General features: G+C 42.6%; 1 protein-coding gene across 2 annotated transcripts in view; it reads left to right on the forward strand.

Moving 5' to 3' along the window:
- EBF2 (EBF transcription factor 2) overlaps nucleotides 1-21498 on the forward strand; it is a 251959-nt gene extending 230461 nt beyond the window's left edge. For both annotated transcript variants that reach the window (XM_077305189.1, XM_077305191.1), the window contains 3 exons: nucleotides 4347-4532; nucleotides 12209-12376; nucleotides 21093-21498. In XM_077305189.1, the coding sequence (XP_077161304.1) occupies nucleotides 4347-4532; nucleotides 12209-12376; nucleotides 21093-21124 (386 nt within the window). In that variant the 3' untranslated portion in view covers nucleotides 21125-21498. The remainder of the gene's footprint in view (nucleotides 1-4346; nucleotides 4533-12208; nucleotides 12377-21092) is intronic.
- The last annotated feature ends 429 nt before the right edge of the window (nucleotides 21499-21927 follow it).

Consider the following 21927-nt stretch of genomic DNA (forward strand, 5'->3'; position numbering starts at 1 on the left):
AAGAAGAATGGAAAGGTATTTGTAAGCCATTTTGGGACTCTTTCAGATAGTGAAAATCAGGCTATAAAAAGACAGCTCTTCTTCATACTTAAAAAAAAATCAGGAAAACTTATCTAGCTTGTACCTTCCTAAGAAGGCTTGAGTTGCCTTACAGTCTGGTTGAAAAACCAGGTAAAAAGGACATACAGCAGTAAGCATAACAATCAATAAGGATCCAAGGAGCGAATAAAAACTAGAGCTCATCTTTACAATAGCCTACTACTGTCAGATTGTATACCTCTCCAACCTGCTGCTAGGTTCTGATTAGCAGACCCAACACCAAGTTCACTACTGAGAGCCAGTTTGGTGTAGTGGTTAGGAGTGTGGACTTCTAATCTGGCATGCCGGGTTCAATTCTGCGCTCCCCCACATGCAGCCAGTTGGGTGACCTTGGGCTCGCCACAGCACTGATAAAACTGTTCTGACCAAGCAGTGATATCAGGGCTCTCTCAGCCTCACCCACCCCACAGGGTGTCTGTTGTGGGGAGAGGAAAGGGAAGGTGACTGTAAGCCACTTTGAGCCTCCTTTGGGTAGGGAAAAGCGGCATATAAGAACCAACTCTTCTTCTTCTTCTACTGGGATGATTATCAGCTGCATGTTAGAGAATGGAGAAGAATCAGATGGGCGCATCAGAACGCGATGTTACAAAGGCACAGCAGCTTGGGTATCCAACACACTTCTGTATAACTTTCTCTTCTCCAGCTCTCCTACATACAGAGAGTTGATGGGCAGTATTTCTCTGAGGTGGTAGGTTACCAAGAGACCAAATCCAGCCTATTATCTTCTCCTCCTTCTGAGTTTTCCAACAGTGTCTCTCCTGTCGGGGCCGGTGAAACAATTTAGAAAAAGGCCGACAGCAAGATGCACATGATTGCTCCCAGTCCTGTGGAATATTGCAATCAAAGATTGGCATTCCACTGAAAGCATTTTATGAACACATTGCGTTGCCTTACACGGTGTTAGCCGGCTCGATATTGGCTCCACTTGCTTGTAGGAGCTCTCCTGAAGCTCATGCAGAGAAAGTTCTTTCCCCCCAACACACACAAACACACCCCTCCTACTTGAGATCCTTCTACTGGAGATGCCCGGGATTGTTTTCATCTTTGCACAAAGCATGTGCATCGCTGCTGAGCCCCAGCCTCATTCAAAAGCAAGCATGCCGGGACCCGTTTCAGACTGGGACCATGATATGAAGGTGTGGGTTCCTCCTTCCACATCCTCAACAGTTTCCCAACTTGAAACATCCCAGTACAGCTGCTGTTCGTTCTAATGGGCTAAATGTACAGATGTCCACATCAATATACCCGTACCTATAGAATACATAGCAGCTTAGTGAGAATGTTTTGTGTTAAGTTACTGGCAGGATGAAGACATAACAGGCCTGAGGTAGGGTTGACAGAAATGGCCTGGCAACTAGCAAGAGACAGGGGGGTGGCAGCAAGTACATGAGAAAGTCTGATGGCGTGCCATCTCTTTTGGGACAACCTAGAAATGACTTGATAACTGGGTAGGAATCACCAGCAGCTCTTTGGTTGAAACCATAGAGTTCACAGCAATTCCTAGAGAAGACTACCATAACATCTGTGTTTTCCATGGAAGAGACTTCAATCCTGTTTAGGAATTACTAAAAACCTCTATGATTTTCCCATAAAGTTTCCTGAGATTGGTGTTGGTATAGTTTAAACATGCACAGCAGTTTGTAACCAGGCTGGTTACAAGAATAAAATAGTTTTATTTAGAAGAAAGAAATTACTCCGTAGAGGAAAAAAAGAGTATAAAGAGGCCTTCATTCTAACTGTTCTGCATTCATTCTGTCTGTTGTGGAGGCAAGCAGGGAAGAAGGGTGCTCAAAAGAGTGATAAGTCTCCAAAGAGGCAATTAGGACAAAGGAGGAAACTATGCTAACTGCATATCTCCTCTGATGCCCCCTGTAGTATATTTTTCATATCCTGAATACTACTGATTTTGCATATTCCTACAGATGAAGCATCACTTCTAGGGGAAACCTGGAAGTGACATCACATCATCATCCTGTCACTCCCTTCTTTGTAATTTTTCACCCTACACTGCTCTGAGTGGTAGCAGAGGGAGGGAGGGACATCCTCCATCCCCACTGGAGGGCTAGCAACCCAATGGGGAGTGAACTAGGCCCACTCCAGTGGGGAGTGAACTAGGCCCAAAGACAAAGTTGAAAATAGTGAAGGGAGGGGGGCAGGGAATGGTAAATTGCCAGCATATCCAAAGCAAAATGCAGCATTCCTTTGGAAATACAAAAACATCCTTGCCTTTCTCAAAATATAATATCTGCTGATATAATAAAGTATATGATGTGTTTTATTTAAAAGCATTTCTGCAATAAAGAACCACCCTCCCACCAATTTCAGTTGCAATCATTTAGAAGGTGCAGCCTTGACAATTTACAGAAAAATCTCATGTTAATGTTAGAAGCATTAAAAACACAAGTGTGCTAATTTTTTCCAGCTCTTGAAACACCCTTTCAGAATTCTTTAAACAATCACATCTGATCAGCTCAATGTACACATGTTGTCAAACAAAGGCATATTCGTGTCAGCCAAGGAAACATGCTTAAGGGGGTGAGAACTGGAAGAGAGCTCATGCAACCATCTTCTGTTTGGAGGAACTTTTCAGCCCACACTCTGGAACTGGGTTTAGTGCCAATGTATTGGAACTGAACCTCAAAAGGTCAGGCCTCTAGAGACACCAGTAGTTATTCCCCTGAAGACACATGACTCCCTGATAGGTGGTCCAAGAAGGAAAGCAAATGATCCTGCTATAGCCACAAGGGGACCTGTGCAGGGAGGGGTTGGTATTTATTTAATTTGTATGCCACTTCTCTAGAAATGGAGTGTCTTTTCCAACTAAAACAAGAAAAACCAAATAAGCTGTCAAATTACAGCTGACTTATGGCAACCCCATGGAGTTCTCAAGGCAAGAGATTCTTGAAGTTGGTTTGCCATTGCCTGTCACGGCCCTGGTAAAAGCTATATTATATGCGTATCAACAAAAGCCACAACAGAAAAACTAAACCATCTGATAACAGATATAGCATAACCATCAAAAAACAGTATTGTTCTGACCAGTAAGGGGCACAAAAGACATAAAAATATATTAAAATAAATAAGACAAAAACAGAAACCAAACCAACTCCAAAAGGATGGGGGCGAAGCATTCATCCAAGTTGGCATTCTTTCAACATAAGCTTATTGAATCCAATTCTAAACAATCTTCTATTCCTGATCTTAATCCAGTACCAACAAAACTTACTCTGGTTTCTCTTCAGAACAAAACAATACAAAAAGGCCTCCATCCAATTAATGAACAATCTTAAATTAAATATATTCCAGTGTTCTATCGCATACTTTAGAAAACTGTTCCAGATTATCATAAAGTCATCTTTCTTTTTTCTCCCCTGAATTAATGTAATTTTGTTTATAAGTTTCTCAAGTGCCACTGTGTTCCTTATTTTTGTGCACCATCACTTCAAGGAGGTCCCTATAGTGTTCTTCCAGCGTTGGCTAATAAGCAATCTAGCTGCGACTAAAAGATAATTAATCAGTGTTTTTTGTTTACAGTGGGAGTTTTCATTAAGATATATGTTGAGCAGGGCCAATTCAGCAGTCGGCTGCATTTGTTCCCGGGTGATTTTAACAATCTCTATAAATATCGATTCCCAAAATTTCGCTATAATTGGTCTCCCTCCAAAATACTAGCCAAGTCCAACCCAACTTTGTTTCTGAGACCTGACAATATCAGGCTAGCCTGGGCTATTCAGGTCAGAGCTTAACAAATATGGTAACCTCATAGAACCACCAAACCCAGAATTCCTGAAGGGAGAAAATGACACATCAGTTTGTGGCGAAGATATGCACCTAGTGAAAACATTTTAAGTGCATAACAGAACAACTGATTATTTGATGGATGGTTAAATCTGTCCCTAGAACCTGCCCAGCTTTGAGGCTGGGCCAGCTCCAAAGAAATATTTTGCCCTCTACCATTTGTAGGATTTTGATTTCCAGAATGTTGAGGATTGCCCCTTTCCTCTTTTCATCTCATGAGATAACTCATTTTCACCCTACCAAACTCTCTGAGTTGGCACTTCTCTTTAGGAGCCTATTTGCTGCAGCTGCTGTGGTCTGGAGGTAACCACCTTCCACCCCAGGCTCTTGCATTTCTACTCTGTAACATGAACTCTCATGGAATTCAGGCTACTGAAGATTGCCTGGCTGAGAGAGTTCATCTTGCTGTCTGCATCCCTGGGCACTCAATGGATGTTTATTTCTTGTAGGTTATATCCGCAACACAAGCAGCATCTCTCCCCGAGGTTACTCTTCCAGCTCAACCCCTCAGCAGTCTAATTACAGCACCTCCAGTAACAGCATGAACGGCTACAGCAACGTCCCCATGTCTAACCTGGGGGTTCCCGGCTCGCCTGGATTCATTAATGGCTCTCCCACAGGATCACCCTATGGTTGTAAGTAGTCACCTTCGCCTCTACAGAACCAACCTTTGCTTCAGCTGAAGCTGAAAGGCAATGTACTGGAAAAAGCTGTCCCCATCTGCAATGGCACACTGAAATACTGCAGGTCTGTAATCAGAAATTAAGTTGCTGCAGACCAGTGATATTAATTCATTGATTTGCACACTGTTTTAATACCATTTTATACTATTTACGTGCAATTGATGCAAAAAGAAATTCCTGTTAATTTTTGTTTACACATGATCACTATAAAGTATTGTGTGGAATTTTTCTGTCATTTTTTTTGTTCTTATTTGTTTCATTCACATCATTTTTTTTTGCATCACTCTTTTGCCATTTTACATACCATTTATATGTCATCAGCATTAAAATGGGTGTTAGTTTTAATTGCAATATTTTATCCACTACCATGAGCCCAGCTGGGAAAATGGACAACCACAGTTTCATCCCAAATTTGGGGAAAAAAAATCATGAAAGAAATGTGAAATGCAGAAAAACCCTTCCCAGGGGTCAATCCTCCAAGAGAACACTGCTCTTTCTGCCACCCCCTTGGATCTTTCTGTCACAAGGGCAGCATAATGGCAAGATGCTATGTTTACATCCACACGGTCATGATTTTCCATGGCTGCTGCAAATGCAGAGGCATACACAGTAGTAACAGATCATTCTAGATAGTAAGTTTTCTTACTTAGACAAGCACCAAAGGGTAGGATTTTATTAGAACGCGGCACTTATGAATGATTGATGATATGGTTTGTGACTGATCAGATTATCTAAACAATTGCATGCTGATCTGATCAGCTGGTTGTGGATAGTAGAATTCAATGAGGCTGCGTGAAGAAAGGCTGGTTGCCCTTTATTGCATGATTAGCAATACCATGAAAAAACCTGCCGAATAGATGTGAATGGTTCAACGAACAGTCGAACTCTTTATCAAAAAATCAGCTCCCTCTTCGTGGTCAGAGAACAGGGTGTGAACCGAGGGTGTTCAAACATTCCAGTATGTATCTCTAGAGTGAGCTAAGTCATTTTACAGGAGTCCCCCTCCCCTTACAGACCAGAATTACTAAGGTTTAATTTTTTTTAGAGGGAGAGGGGGTTGGAGTGGATATGGCCTTCTTAATTCTCCCCCATCCTGAAAATTGCATCCTCTAAGATGATTTAACCCCACAAGGGGGAAAAGCCATGCTTCCCCCCCCCCATAAAATGTCCCCATCTGGGGAAGAAACAAATTGAAAATGACATTTGTGGGGGCATAAGACAAGAGGGAAGGCTTTACAAGGCTTTCCTCTCCTCTGGTTCTCCCTGGGAGTGACACCACCAGAAAGAGGAGGTGGGGGGAGTCATTCTTTAAAATAATTGCACTGTTATGCATAACGTGTAGTTTTGTTCTCAACACACAAGCCCAAAAGTACCCATTACTCTGCAAAGTATTTTCATCTGTTGGCTATGCCAGAGTAACTGCTTGATCCTGTGTTCCTGCTCTGTCCAGACAAGCAAGCGTAATTTGGGAGGCCCCATGATGCAGTAAGATGGAGAAGGTGATTATCATGCCCAGGATGTGCAGCAGAATTTTTTTTCAGGACAACTTTAGAGTGGTGCCACCTTATAAAAGAAATCTGAACACTTAGGTTGCCAGGAAAAGATAAATGCTTTTTAAAAAGAGAATTTCCTGCTGTCTGCTATAACCATTTTCAAGATGCTCCAGGAACTCTTACTACCCCCCGCTCCCTTTCTTTCTTTTGGAAATAATATTTCTGAAACAGCATTCAGTCCTTATCTCAGTTCAGCTGTCTAAGTTTCAGCTGGGATTTCCAAAGTAGTCCCAAGTCATTAGGCACCCATCTCTTGCTGGATGTCAAATTCCTTTTTTCATTCCGCTGAAGAGGCTCCCGTTTTGTCTCCATGGAGAGTAGGATGAGCTGTGTCTTAACTGAGATGAACCTTCGTCTGGAGGCATCCATTGGAACAGAGCGGAGGAGGCATGGAGGGGGAGAAATGTGACTCTAAAGCCCAGGTGGATTAAATATGAGGAGGACCAATAGTTCGATTGCAGAGCACATGCTTTGTATGCAAAAGGTCCCAGGTTGAATCCCCAAGTACCCATTGAGAAAGCACTTTCGCATCCGGAGTCCTGGAGGAGCTTCTACTAGATAAGGCCGGGGAAGATGGATCAGAGTTTTATGGCTTCATTTCCTGATGTTTTCATTAATGTTAAAAAGCAGCTGAGGAGTTATTTGGGTAATTAAGTCCTGGAGCTAGGAGCTAAATCCCCACTCCTTGGTGTGACACTGGAAGAGGTAGGTTTACCCTTCCATTCCGCATCCTATCTCTGATAGAAATGTAATTTTTTTAAAAAGCATTTATTTTTCCCTCCTCATTCAAGGAGACTATTTTTTTTTATCCTCCCTATTTTCTTGGGTAAATTGCTCTGTTTTGTTTCTATGCAATTATTGCAAAAATATTAATAACCAACCAATGCCATTATTCCTGTGCCTTGGCCATAATCCAACCCAGAGTTAAACTTTGAGCAGTGCTCAAGGAGGGCCCCCCTCTCTGCACAATTGGAAGGCTGCCTGTTTCCTAACATTCCACCAAGCCAAGCTGGAAGTCTTCCACAGTGGGAGAAGCCTCCTTTGGCAGCCTAGCTCTTGTGAGCCGCCTCGAGGACGCTTGGCAGCAAAAGATGGCATATAAATTTAATATAAATTTAATAATACTAATGCTAATTTAAAAAATCTCACCCTGGCTTTCATCTGACATACCCTTTTTCAATATGAATGCGGAGTGGCTAACAAAACGATTTGACATAGTGCTGACAGTGGCAAGGAGTTTATGCCCAAAGACCAATTTCATCAACAATATGCTGTTTTTCAAAATTCTTTAAAATAGACAAGGAAAAAAAAGGCAACCGCTATTTCATCTGGAATAGAGGCGCCATTTTAAAAGCCAAACAAATTTTAATTGAATCAAACGATTTCCAAAGTTCAGCCACATCAGAAACCCCATCCCCCAGATTAATTAACCACAACAGGGGAAAGAATCAGGTACAGGGAAATGATATTGAGGGGAAGTATTTAATCTCCCCCTCACTTGGTCCCAGTGCCATCGTCCCAACCCAAATGAAAAACTCTTCATGGCTTCTTAAGGTTGAGGAAAACATCAGGAGAACTAATCAAAGATCACCCACATAACATGTCAATTGGCCTTCAGCCGCTATACAACATGAGCTCAAATATGAAGCCATCTTATAATGAACTGGACCACTGGCCTGTCTAGTTCAGTATTGTTGACTCTGACTAGCAGCAGATCCTTCCCATTCTGGGATGGCAGAGGGGCTGTTTACTCCAGACTCACCCAGGTCTGTGTCCAGGTGGGTGTTTTTAAGACAGCCACCATTCACCACTGAAAATGCTGAGTTGTTTTCATAAAATCTCTCCAGCCCACATTTCACAATGAAAACATCTTGACAGTCTTTTTAAAAGTTTTTTTTTAATAACTTGACTGTTTGAAAGAATCACCCTCCAAGAAAGAAATCTGAAACTTCTATTGCATGTGCACTGAGAGTTTAAAAATGGCCAAACAGATGTTTGGTGGATTTCTTTTTTAAAAAATTACAAACTCCACTTCCTGGCTAAGTTATATGTGCCAAGTTTCAGCTCTAGGGAAAAAGAGAGAATTTTTTACAGTTGAGTTATAAACCTCTGACAATAAGGGTTTACAATGAGATGCTGACAAGACCCCCTTTAAAAAAACAACAACAGGGAAATGTTCCCATCTCTGCAAAGAATATGTGCAGAGTAAAATGCAGCTGTGAGCATATGGGCATGGCATTGTGAAAGCAAGCACAAAGAGTATAATGCCCAAGTAGAGCACAAAACAGATGTCCAGGCTTCCTTACTTTTGGGATCATCTCTTATGGCTTCTGAGAACTGATTCAAATTGCTGTCTGAAGCCCCAGTGTCCAAATTGGAGAGAGCCAGTTTGGTGTAGTGGTTAGAGGTACGGACTTCTAATCTGGCATGCCGGGTTCGATTCTGCATTCTCCCACATGCAGCCAGCTGGGTGACCTTGGGCTCGCCACGGCACTGATAAAACTGTTCTGACTGGGCAGTGATATCAGGGCTCTCTCAGCCTCACCCACCCCACAGGGTGTCTGTTGTAGGGAGAGGAATGGGAAGGCGACTGTAAGCCGCTTTGAGCCTACTTCGGGTAGGGAAAAGCGGCATATAAGAACCAAGTCTTTTTCTTCTTCTTCTTCAAATTGGCTCACTGGACACATGTTCTTGGCATTTTTGTACCTGTTCCATAACCTTCCTCCAGCCAGTGTGCAGAGGGGCGTTACATTGCTTCACTGCCTTTTATGTTCATATTATTTATTTATTTATTTATTTATTTATTTATTTATTTAGATTTATATACCGCCCTCCCCGAAGGCTCAGGGCGGTTTACATTAAAACTAATCAACGATACATGAAACATGTATATATTAAATATTAGTAAATATTAGTAAAAGGATGCAGCATGAATGGGGCTTGTTTGAACAAGATTTGGTCGAATCTGACAGTATTCCACTGATAAGTACACACCTCTTTTTATACCGAGATAGTTGTTCTAGAATAAAGGGTATTAAAGAATTTAAATACCACTACTTGGTCAATTGCTTGAATTGGAATTCTTGAATAGGAGAGCCAGTTTGGTGTAGTGGTTAGGAGTGCAGACTTCTAATCTGGCATGCCGGGTTCGATTCTGCACTCCCCCACATGCAACCAGCTGGGTGACCTTGGGCTTCCCACGGTGCTGATAAAACTGTTCTGACCGAGCAGTGATATCAGCACTCTCTCAGCCTCACCCACCCCACAGGGTGTCTGTTGAGGGGAGAGGAAAAGCAACTGTAAGCCGCTTTGAGCCTCCTTTGGGTAGGGAAAAGCGGCATATAAGAACCAACACTTCTTCTTCTTCCTCTACCTTTTGAGGGCTTGCCACAATTCACAGAGAGGTACATTTTCTACAGATTTGGAAGTCATGTTTTGTTTTTTCTCTGGCTGTTTGTTACCAGGGGAGAAACAAGCCAGAAACAAAGAAAATTTACAATATATAGAATGCTTACTTTTTCATCTGAACTTGTTTTACAGCGCACCATTCATATTTTGGCTAGCGTATCATTGTGCTAATTGGCATATGTACAAAAGTTAAAGGTATAAATGCCTTCACTTTCTCAAACCATGCAAAGAGATGACTGCCAACCGCTGCAGCCTATTAAGGCAATCCTGTAAAAAGGATACTCCATTCTAACCCCACTGATTTTAGTAGACTTATACCAAAGAAACTCTGCATAGAAGTGCACCGCAGACCCCATTGATCTTTGGTTTTGCCACTTAAGAGGTAGGGGGGAAATAATAAATCCGGAAATATATATATTTATAATATATTTCGTAGTAAGCAAAAGGCAATTTCTTATTTGGGCTTAGAAACAGCTTTCTATATAGATGGAGTGTGGGCTTGCAGCACATTTGAATATCTGAATACTGAGTTAACTTTAACCTTGATCTCTTTGAAAATATATTATCATTGTACACACATTATATTATAAACATACTGAACAAGATTGGGCATATTTTATCAATAAACATACCCTTAAAATATGCTGTGTATATCTATAGAGGCATTATATCATGCTGTAGATGGTCTTTCATTAAAATCTTCATGGTCCACGTGAGTAAAGCCTTATTTGCCGAAGGGGAAGATATTCATACATTTTTTTTAATGTTCCCCTCAAAATTCCAATTTTTCCTCTGTATTTCTTAGTGAAAATTTTATTTATTTGTTTGTTTATTGTTGGATTTATATGCTGCCACTCTCCAGGGACTTGTGGCAGCTTACAATAATAAAAATTCCATATTTATTTTTAAAAACCCAATAAACCCTCTGAGATTGATGACTAAAATGCTCTCTAACTCCTGAGCAGACTGACCTAGGGGTGAGTATGCAAAGATGTAAATGCCCAGATGTAAATGGGGAGGGGCCACCTGGATCTTGGTTCTGGCCTCAACCCCAAACCTGGTAGAAGAGCTCAGTTTAACAAGCCCTGCAAAACTGTGATAGCTCTGTCAGGGCCCTCAGCTCTCCCAGGAGCTCATTCCACCAGGTCAGGGCCAGGACCAAGAAAGCCCTGGCCCTGATTGAGGCCAGGTATACTTCCTTAGGGCCAGGAATCTTCAACAGATTAGTATCCACAGAGCAAAGAGCACTATGGGGAGCATAAGGAGACAAGCAGTCCCTCAAATAGGTTGAGCCCAAGCTGCGAATGGTCTTAAAAGTCAACACCAAAACCTTGAACCTGATCTGGGCCAGAACTGGCAACCAAAGCAGCTGCCTCAGTGCAGGTTGGGCCCTCCATGGTGTCTTAGTGAGGACACTAGCAGCCTTTACCAGCGGGTCAAGGACAGGGGCAGGCTGGCATAGAGTGAGTTACAGAAATCTAACCTAGAGGTGACCATTGCATGGATCACTGTGGCCAAGCAGTCTGGAGGCAGGGTAGGGCATTAGTAGCTTAGCCTGGCACAGATGAAAAAATTATGTACGAGCTATCTTGGTGACTTGGGCTTCCATAGATAAGGAGGTATCCAAAATCATGCCCAAGTTCCTTGCTGAGGCCAAAATGTTAAGCTGAACCTTAGCTAAGGTAGGCAGGCACACTTCCTGTCCTGCCACCTTCTTGCCTAGCCAAAGAACCTCCATCTTGGAGGGGTTGAGTTTCAGGTGACACTGCTCTATCCATCCAGCCATGGCTTCCAAACATCTGGCAAATGTATCTGGTGTGGGAGTCCAGGTGGCTATCCGTGAGGAGATAGAGCTGGCATCTGTCATCTGCATATTGGTAATAACTGAGCTCATAGCTGTGCCAGAGGGCGCATAATGAAGTTAAACAACATGGAGGAAAGGTCCACTCCCACAAGGGAGTTGATGGGGATGTGATAATCCCTCTTCCTTCACATCCTCTGTGTCCAGTTCTGGAGAAAGGAGCATAGCTATTGAAGGGCTGTCCCTCGAATTCCAGCCCCAGTGAGGTGGTGGACCAACAACTCATGGTCTACCATGTCAAACGCATCCGACAGATTGAGCATTTGGATTCAGAAATATTAGAAAATAATGATATTTTGGGGGTTCAGTATACCCAAACTTGCAGTATACCATTTTTGCACACCCCTAGACATCCAAGCCATATAAAACACCCATAAGAACCATGCAAGGAGCACACACAATACAAACAACTCCACAACACTCACAACAAAGAGCAGGGACTCAGAATTGTTGACAAAATTGTAATGAACCTAAAAAGAAACAAGGTTGGGCAGCCACTTTGAATGCAAAGAGCTGTGGCTCCCCCTCACTGGTTGTGTTTAACAGGGGCTGAACATATACGTATTATACATGCTTGAGGCTGATCCTGTATAGAACAGATGGTTGGACTAGTTGGCCTGGATGGCCCCTTCCGACTCTAGGATTCTTTGATTCTACCCAGTGGGTACACCCCAAGGAAATGGTTTGTAATATGGGCTAGAACCAGGAAACCAGAAGGCAGCCAAAGGAGAGACAAGAACTGCACAACTTTTCTGATCCCTTCCATCCTGAAGGTTCTGTTTATGCTACTTCTTTCCCTGCCTCAGTGATGTCTTCAAGTCCAACAGTCGGCTCCTCCAGCACTTCCTCCATCCTTCCATTCTCGTCCTCCGTCTTTCCTGCTGTCAAACAGAAGAGTGCCTTTGCTCCTGTTATCCGACCCCAAGGGTCTCCTTCCCCAGCTTGTTCCACTGGCAATGGAAATGGGTTTAGAGGTAAGAAAAAAAAATCTGCCTTCTGCCCTACCCCAAAACCCTCACCATGTTTTGCCTTGTAGGCGAATTCCAGATCTTATAACGAGAGGTTGTGCTGGTGGGGAGCCTGCAAGATCCTAACAAGGCTTGCGATGCCTTTGTTGTATGGAACCCAGCCCAAGCCCTTGTTAAATGAAAGCAGCACTGAGAAATGTCACAGGAGCTTTAAAATTAGAGTGGCTGGGCTAATTAATCTTTAATGGAAGGAAGAAGTGAAAATCAAAATGTACACAAAAAAGAAGTCTTCAGAATCAAAAGAAGTCTTCAGAATCAAGTGATCTCCATTTGTACATTTTAAGTTGTGATCCTTCTTCTTTTGCATCTACATCCAATTAAGATATCTAAAAAAGGGACTTGCAACAATTTCAGTTACATTGGCAATCTCTGCTCCCCAATAAATCAAGTTGTTTTTCCCCCCACAGGATTTTTAAAAATTACCTTTTCAGAGGGTTTGTATGCATCTTTTCAAATGCCCTTGAAAATCAGGGTATTTCTCACATAGCCAGAGTGCAAAGTACTCATGCTTTGAATTTCCCCATGCTACGTTTGCTAAAGGTCAGCCCACACATTATATTGTCAACGGGTTCACCATGGGGACTAGCTGCAAGTCTGACGGAGTCCGGCTGTGAGTCCCCGTGGCAAACTCATTGACAGCATAACACATAGTTCTTGGCAATCGGGAAAGCACTTCAATTTCTTTTTCTTTCCCAACCAAAGCAGCAGTAGAAGTGGGTACAACATTATACTCAGCTGACATGAGGCAGGTATGCATTTGTGCAGGGTGTTCTCCTTCCTCTGGTCCATGAGTTGGATGCATCTGGATCTGTATACTCTGCAAGCACCTTGTTCACTTGTCCATTTGGCCAACTGTAAAAAAAAAAAACACCATAATTCAGTGATAATCCTATCAAGAACAAACCAAGAAACAAAAAGTCAAGAAGGTGCGATCATAGGTGTCTGTACTACAGTTTTAACTGGATTAAGTGTCTGTAACTTTGATCCAGGGAACTCTTTGAACTGTGTTTCTAGGGGAGAGGAGGAGATTCCACTGATTCAAGTGGCAGACTAGGGCAGAAGAGTGGAATTGCCACATATTCTTGGCCTAACCTACCTCACTTAGTTTTTGGGATTATAAAACTTGGGTGTGGAGAACTATGTATTCCTTTGCAAGGGTAGAGTAGGATAAAAGTATGATTGATAGAAATCCTAGCCCTCACCACACTATAGTTTCCTAGAGTTCCCAAGAGGAAAATGTGATGGTAAAACAGGTTTGCAGCCAATACATATATTTATTTATTTGTGTGATTCATTTATTTACTTCAATAGAAGGTATAGTTCATGCTATAGCTATGGTTTGCAATAATGCATTGTGCTCATGAACATAAAAAAGCGCCCTGTTTGGTCAGACCGTGATCCATCTAGTCTAGTATCCTGTCTCACAGAGTGGCCAATCATCTCTGGAGGTCCAGGAACAGGACATTAAGACCTGTTGCAAGCACTACATCCTCTAGGAGCAAATTTCTCATTTTAATCTCTCGCTGTGTAAAGAAGCACTGTGTCCATCCTGAAGCTATGGCCCATCAGTGGATTCCCTCAAGTTTTGGTATTTAGGAAGAGGGAGAAAAGGTTTTCTTTGTCAACTCAGTCTACCCCATGCATAATTTTTTAGATCTCTATCATGTGCCCCTTAGTCATCTCTTTTCTAAATGGAGAATACCGGACTCTTCATCCTTTCCTTGTAGGTAAGGTACTCTAACCCAGGGGTAATCAACCTGTGGTCCTCCAGATGTTCATGGACTACAATTCCCATGCCCTTGCAGCATTTTCTGGCAGGGGCTAATGGGAATTGTAGTCCATGGACATCTGGAGGACCACAGGTTGACTACCCCTGCTCTAACCCACTAATCATCTTGGTTGCCCTTTTCTTTACTGTTTCCAGCTCTGCTATGTCCTTTTATGAGACAGGGTGACCAGAACTGCACTCATTATTCCAAGTGAGGTCACCCCATAGATTTATACAAAGAGTGTTAAAATAACAGCCATTTTCTTTTCAATCCCTTTCTTAATAATCCCCAACATAGAGGTTGCCTTTTTCATCAGTGCAGTACACGGGGTTGACACTTCCATTGAGCTATCTACTATGACCTCAACATCTTGTTCCCCCTCAGTCTCCCCAAATTCAGACCCCATTAGCCTATACTTGAAGTTGGGATTTTTATCCCATTTTGCATCACCTTACATTTATGAACACTGAGCTTCATCCGCCACATTGTTTCCCATTACACAATTTATGGAGATCCTCCTGGAGTTCTTCACAGTCATCCTTGGTTTTCACCACCCTGAATAATTGTGAGTCATCTACAAATCTGGCCATTACACTACTCACACGTGATCTCAGATCATTTATGAACAAATTAAATTGTACCGGCTCCAATATTGGCTCTTCTGTTCCCAGCTGCTTATTTCCCTCCGTTATCTGTAAACATGATACCTGCATGGGAGCAATGCCACCAAACCGACCCTTCCAACTCATCATTGAGCAACATTGTGAATTATGTCTCCCCTCATCCACCCCCACATACAATAGGGATGGAAGTTCTGAGAATCTTGCAAAGCTCATTTATTTACATTAAGGTTGTTGTGCTAATTCACTCAAGGAGCTAAGTTCTTAAGAAGGTCTGTTTTCACATTGCAACAGAGTCCTGGCAAAGCTTCTCTTACTTATTCAGAATGGCCCTAACATTGCTTAAGAAAGAAATTAGCACTCTAGAATCCAAATGATAACTGGTCAGGTGATAGCCCTAGGTAAATGGGATTTGACCAGTAATGGCCATGCTGGTCATCCCATATTAAAGAAGTCTGATGAGCAAGACTATGGAATTAGTATTCTGAATACACTCCAGTTTCTCTTTATAACAAAACATAACATTGTTCCTTTATAGGGACAAAGAAGAACACTTTCTTTCTGCTCTTGCCAGGAAGTACCCTCAAATGGTAATGATTCAGGGATTTAATCCAAGTTATGCAATTCTGTGATAATACTGAAGAGAACAGGGGTTCACGGCATGTTAGAAGCCTCTTTAGGGCCGCTGTCTGTCTGTTCCCAAACACACATGCATACCCACAAACTTTTAAAAGCTAACTTTTGCAAATGCCTGATGCTGTACTTAAAAAATATCAAGTTCCTTGAGCCTTTCTGATTTCATTTGACTCAGTTAGTACCACTGCAATCCCTAAGCAATGGTTCCTTGCCTTTAGCAAAACAAAAAAGGATTGGTGTGTCATTTTATGAAAGAGCAGTCATCTGGGGGATGGAAAATATATAGATCACCTGGAAGTTGAACTTTGTTCTCGATTTGGTTTCCCTTGTGATCAGGGAGAAAGGCTGCTTCAAAGATTATTGCTAGGCAGGGATGCCATTTTGTTCCCCTTACCAAAGGGGTAAAGAATTCTGCAAGATGAGGGTGGATTTAAACTGAAAAATATACCATCCAAATTAAATGGCAAAAAAGCACCATTTTTAAAGAATGGTTGAGATGTGTCTAGTACCTTGTAATAGGAAATGTTATCAACACCCATCACTGCTTTCTATAAAGCAAGCAATATTTGGGCTTTGGCATTACCTACCTAATACAATGGCTCATGGTAATTGAATGTCAATAGCACTGAGCTGCCACTGAAAAATCAAGATCCCATGTCCCGCTCCCATAATGGTAGTGCAAGTGATGTCACTACTCCGTACTTTCCTTACCTCATCAAATATCAGACACTCATGTGGAATGGGGGCAGATAAGCATGCTGCAGATTGATTCTGGGTTTATATTGCAAAAAACCCCACAGATCAGCAGGAGATGCTCCTCATTTTGACAGTAGACCCATGTTTCATCTGCTGTATCGGAGCTGAGGGTGGCTGGAGGTGATTGTATAAGCTCTTGGCTGTAAGTCTTGGCATGCTTGCACCTCCGTCTCTTGCCTGTTGACTTCTGCTGGCTCCTTCCTCCTCTGAGGAGTCCTCAACATTGCTGAGGCCTGGCTGACCCTCAACAGGACATTTTGAATTACATACTCTGGTCCTTCCTATGAATACATGCTCTTTGTTTCAGTTTTCTCCTCATCTATTCCTGATTTTTTAAAAAAAATAACAGGTCTTTTTAAAGCTTGCAATATTTTAAGGAACTGCATGATTCTTGGCTTCCATCAATGGTGTTACGAAAGACACACAGATACCCTCAGATAACCTGCCTTGTGCCACGTGTTCCTGCTTCCCTCGCTTTTTGTGCCATCTGCTATACATTCCTCTTATGCAGCCAGACTTAGTAGTCAGGGGGAAAGGCAGTGGGCCTGACAACACCACCTCCTTGTCTGCTCCCCCAAATTGATCACAGGTGTCCTGATCAGGAAAAAAAAAGCCCAGTGTTTGTTTTGTGTTGGCCGTCAAAGCTGCTTAAAAGCAGCGTGGCAAAGATGTAATGTGACGTGACTCAATGGGAAGTGATGAGTACCCTGGTGTCTAATCATCTCATCACAGATGTAAGGCAACAAATTGGAAACTGCTGGAGCAGTGCAGAGGAACAGCAGCCCAGGTTTCTCTGTGGCTACATTGGCACATCTGAATGAGACCAGGAAAGCTCAGGAACCGTTCTACTAGACTGACTTCACACCTGCAGCCCAGCAAGATGGTAGAGTCCTGTGGTGGCAGAGTAGATGTACCACTTCAGACTGCAGGTCTAGATGTGAAAGGTCCACCCATGGAAAGCAAGTAGATTTGAGTCCAGTAGCAAATTAGAAACCAAGAAGATTGAGAGCTTTGATTCGAATCGAACTGTTTTATCATAAACCAGCAGAACTGCCCACTGGGACTATCACCCATGTAAAGAAATTTTGAATAATAAAATTTGAATAATAAAATAAGATGCCTGAATAATAAATTCAAAATAACAGTACAGTAAATATTTAATACTTAGCACTAACTTACAAAAAAGAAATGTTGTTAGCAATTGGTAAGGAAAATTGAGAATAAAACATTTAAAAAGTAGGTTAGGACTTAAATCTAAATAATCTAGATAATAGGGGAACAGCCAGTTTAATGGTGCTTAAGGAGAGTACAAGTAGTTATTCTCGGTTTGCAGTTCACAAAGTACTCCCTATCAGTTCCACAAACTTTATGGACTATCAGACAGAAGCTGGTGACTGACTTGGCAATTACTGGTGATTCATCAGATAATAGTTTGTTAACTATGGCTGTGTTCTTTACAACTATTTCTCAAATGTCTCAAGAGGGAAGATGAACCTAGCTCGGGCCTTAGCATAAAGGGGGCAGCTCAGGAGAACATGCTCTAGATCAGGGGTAGTCAACCTGTGGTCCTCCAGATGTTCATGGACTACAATTCCCATGAGCCCCAGCCAGCAAACGCTGTACAAGCATGTCTAAAAATGTGCCCTAGGAAGGTAACACTTCACATATCTGATAAAATGCATTATGGCCAGCCAAAGTTTCCATTACAATAAAAGCTTAATTATGTAGATCCCAGGAAGCTATGGCCTACTTGACCCAACTGCTATAAGCTTACGCCAATCATTCTTGAGTTGCTGTAGCCCTGTACATATAACCCCTCTGCATTAGCTGAACATGTAGGGAGGGAAAGCAGAATGGGCATGAGTTTAATGGCTCTGCCCACACACTATTACTGGGTCATCACGGGGCAAATACACAATGTGCCCACATGTCTCCTCTGTCCCTGAGATCAGGGACTCTACTTTCCAAACCTGCCAGTCAGAAGAGCATATGCACGAACACAATAGCACATACAGCTATTGAACAGACCGGTACACTCCTTCTCACTCTCCCTCCCTGTTCAGTCAGCTTTTGACAACATGGAGAATCTTTGTCTTCTGTGCCAAGCTTTTCAGAGATACCTGGTTTACTACTCTAGGAAAGAAGATGCCCGAGCAGCTGAATCTTGATCCAGTCCAACTGTACTGTTCCTATACTCTTACCTTTGTTTGTTTTTTAAACTGTTCTTTAAAATCAGTGTCAGTCTCAGAGGGCTGCATTCTCTGTGTGTGTGTGTGTGTGTGTGTATTGGAAACTGGGCTACAGTAACGTCAAGCCAAAGGCAAGGTCTTTGCAAAGAGGAAACAAACACTCCGGATGTGATGGTGCTGCTAATGAGAGAAATTTGAGAGCCTCTCTACCTTGAGCCGGGCATGTCCAAGCTATTGTATATCTTGTTACCGACCCGAGGCTGCTTTTTCAACAAGTTACTGAAGTAACCCTCAGAGGCCATCTCAGAAGAAGCTAATGGAGGAGAGGAAGGGTTTCATGCCACAATATTTCCCTCCTTAAATCAGAGGTCTGATTCTTTTCTCTTTTTTTCCCCTTTCAAAGGATCTTAGTTCTAATCTCTCCCTTTAGCGTTGCTGAGGATACAAGTTCTGAAATGTGATTGTCTGCGGCAGCCGTCTTCTGCGGAAACGTGACAACAGACATCCCAAACTTGTTGAGCACTAATGATCCCAGCCAAATTTTAGGAGTGTCTGAAAACAGAGAAGCTTTGGTGGATGCTGGCAGATAAATGTGGCTGGCCACATTCACTGGGGGAGCCAGCTAGGGTGTGGTGACTAGGAGCGAGGAATTCTAATCTGGCGAGCCGGATTTGATTCTGCGCTCCCCCGCGTGCAACCAGCTGGGTGACTCTGGGCTTGTCACAGCCCTGATAAAGCTGTTTTGACTGAGCAGTAATATCAGGGCTCTCTCAGTCTCGCCTACCTCACAGGGCGTTTGTTGTGGGGAGAGGAAAGGGAACGCAAATGTAAGCTGCTTTGAGACTCCTTCAGGTAGAGAAAAGCAGCATATAAGAACCAACTCTTCTTCTTCTTCTTCTTCTTCTTCTTCCTCTTCTCCTTCTCCTTCTCCTTCTCCTTCTCCTTCTCCTTCTCCTTCTCCTTCTCCTTCTCCTTCTCCTTCTCCTTCTCCTACTGGTGTATGTTGGAAAAGTGGGTGGGTGGGTTTCTGTTTCAAGGCAAAGTGTGCTGCTGGCCTCAGCTGTCACTGCATCACTGTCTGTCTCCCAGGAGCCAGAGCAGGTAACACCCCTTCTTTCCTGGCATCTTCAGGCACAGAATGGCTGAAGTGACATACCTTAAAGGAGCCTTTTGGCTGTGGAGGTACCTCAGAGATATTTTTTCAGGCTTTGAGGTACCAGGAAGTGATGTCATCTAGCCACATCCCCCTGCTACACACCCATAAGTGAAGGGAGCCTCAACTGGCAAAGCTTTCAATGGCCCAGGTCCCCTCCCCTTCACATTCCTTCCAGGCCCATCATTGGTCACTTTGGAAGTGGGTGGGTCAACCTCCCCAAATAAGGGTAGATTTTTTTAAAATTAAAAAATATTTTTTTCTTTCCTTTTTGCTCCAAGCCAGAAACAGCAGGCTCAAGATGGGAGGGCTCTCCCCAGCCACCTTTTTGAAACCCCCCATGCTACAGTACCATCCAGGGACCTTAGCAGAATCATTCAGTACCCCCATGCCATGATTGGGTAACCCTGCCCTAGAGAAAGTCATATTGCTGCTGATGGTGCTAAGAGGCACAAAGTAAGGCCCTCAGGAACTGCATGTTGTCTCTTAAAACACTGAAGCTCTTTGGGTAGATGAGTCCAGCTGAATTCTTACCCACTGCCAACCTTAAACATTTTGTACCTCAAGAGAAAATGACACTCATGTCCCACTCCAGAATATAGTTTAAACCAAAAAGATTAATCTCTAAATCCACCACTTGAAGCTTCAGATGGCTCCATGAGAAGGACAGCATCCTTCCTCCTTTTTGTCGTAGTTGTTCCTTGATGTGTAGGAAGGAATACAACATTTCCTCTTCTTGCAAGGTGTTTGTTAGTATGATTAACAATGCATTCTTTGGGGTGGGGGGTGTCATCCAAGCATCTGTGTGGTTCTTTGACACATTTAATCAAGTGTTTCCTCTGATAATGCCGGTCTTTGGAGGCTAATACAGGGCGGCACACCTTCAATTCTTTCTTCCATTCCTCTCCAATAATAAGAAGATAAAATAAAACGAGAGAGAAGAGGCTCCCTGGGGGATAATCACTGTGGTTCCCGTATTCCCCACTCATCAAGGAATGTCCTGCACTGAACCTACCTTTATTGAAAAGTTACATCGATTCAATATATAGTAATACAGGCAAAAATAATTACAGCTTTGCGAGCGGTGTAAGACCTTAATCCAAACCTCACAAACATTCAATAAGAAGCCGTACAGGCTGGGAAATAGGCTTTTGACAGCTCAGCCCCAAAGGGGAGGAGAGGGGAGCAGCATGGAGCAGCTTGCGAGAACAAAAGCCAGGCTCCAAAATGACATTAAGCCAACTCACAGGAGGAGACGAACCAAGCGGAATATCAAGCGTTTTATAAACCAATTAGCATTCCTGGATTTTCTTATTGCAAACAGAAATGTAACAATAGAAGGCTTATATTATGGGGCGCTGGCCATAGAAGCGGCATCCTAAGAACGTAAGGGGACCAAACATGTTCCCGGAGGCAGAGTGTGCTGCCACCAGTTGGGTTAAAGATTCCCCAGTAGTTTATCACTTCCCTGCCCTCCAGCTTGTTGCATCTAATTTGGTCAGGGGCTGCTGTTTTAACCTTGTCCATTTTCACTTTCAGCCATGACTGGTCTTGTTGTTCCTCCAATGTAAAAGAAGAGGAGGAAACGCTGGATTTTTTTTTCTTTTTTACAGCACAAAACTACTTATTTGTGATGGACCACTAAAAAGGGGGGCGGGAAGCACTACACCCTCTTTTGATGGGGGGGGGGAAGCCATCTGCAGCAAGAAGGGAAACAGTTTTTACACATTGGATGAGGTAGCAGGCGACTTCCAGGTTTCGTATATACTTCCATCAACCCCTAGAACATTAAAGGAAGAATTTGTCCAAGTTCCCGATATACACTGTTGACGTGATGGAATCAGAAGAACGAGGGTTTATTTGTTTTTTTTTTTTAAATGGACAGAAAACCTTCCATATGTTTGTAAAATATTAAAAAGGGGCAAAAACAAAATTGGCCAACCGATTCAAGTGTGATATTTTGAATACTCTTTGTTTTACTTTGTAGGTGGGGGGAAATGTTGAAGTTTCTATTTTCTACGGAGCCTTTCAGATACCGATTTAGTTTATGCAGAAAAAAAAAATAACTCAAAACAGGGTACCAGCATGGAAGACTTTCTTAAAAAAAAAAAAACTGATATGAATGATGGGATGTTGACGTGTGTGTGTATTTGCTTATAGTTTAATCTCTTTTTAAAGAATGGAAAATGTAAGATGTTTTACAATTATTTAAATAAATAAACTTGTAAGTTATTGTATGTAGAGGTAGAAATTGAAGACTTGGGGAGGGGGGGATTTTCCCTCCCATCTTCTAATGTACAATGAATCGTGGGGGGGGGGGACATAATGCAAAAATGCAGAAGCACCCTCAAGGTGTTTCTTTAATGCTGCAATC

The sequence above is a fragment of the Paroedura picta genome, chromosome 12, assembly GCF_049243985.1.
Source record: "Paroedura picta isolate Pp20150507F chromosome 12, Ppicta_v3.0, whole genome shotgun sequence".
NCBI classification, from domain to species: domain Eukaryota; kingdom Metazoa; phylum Chordata; class Lepidosauria; order Squamata; family Gekkonidae; genus Paroedura; species Paroedura picta.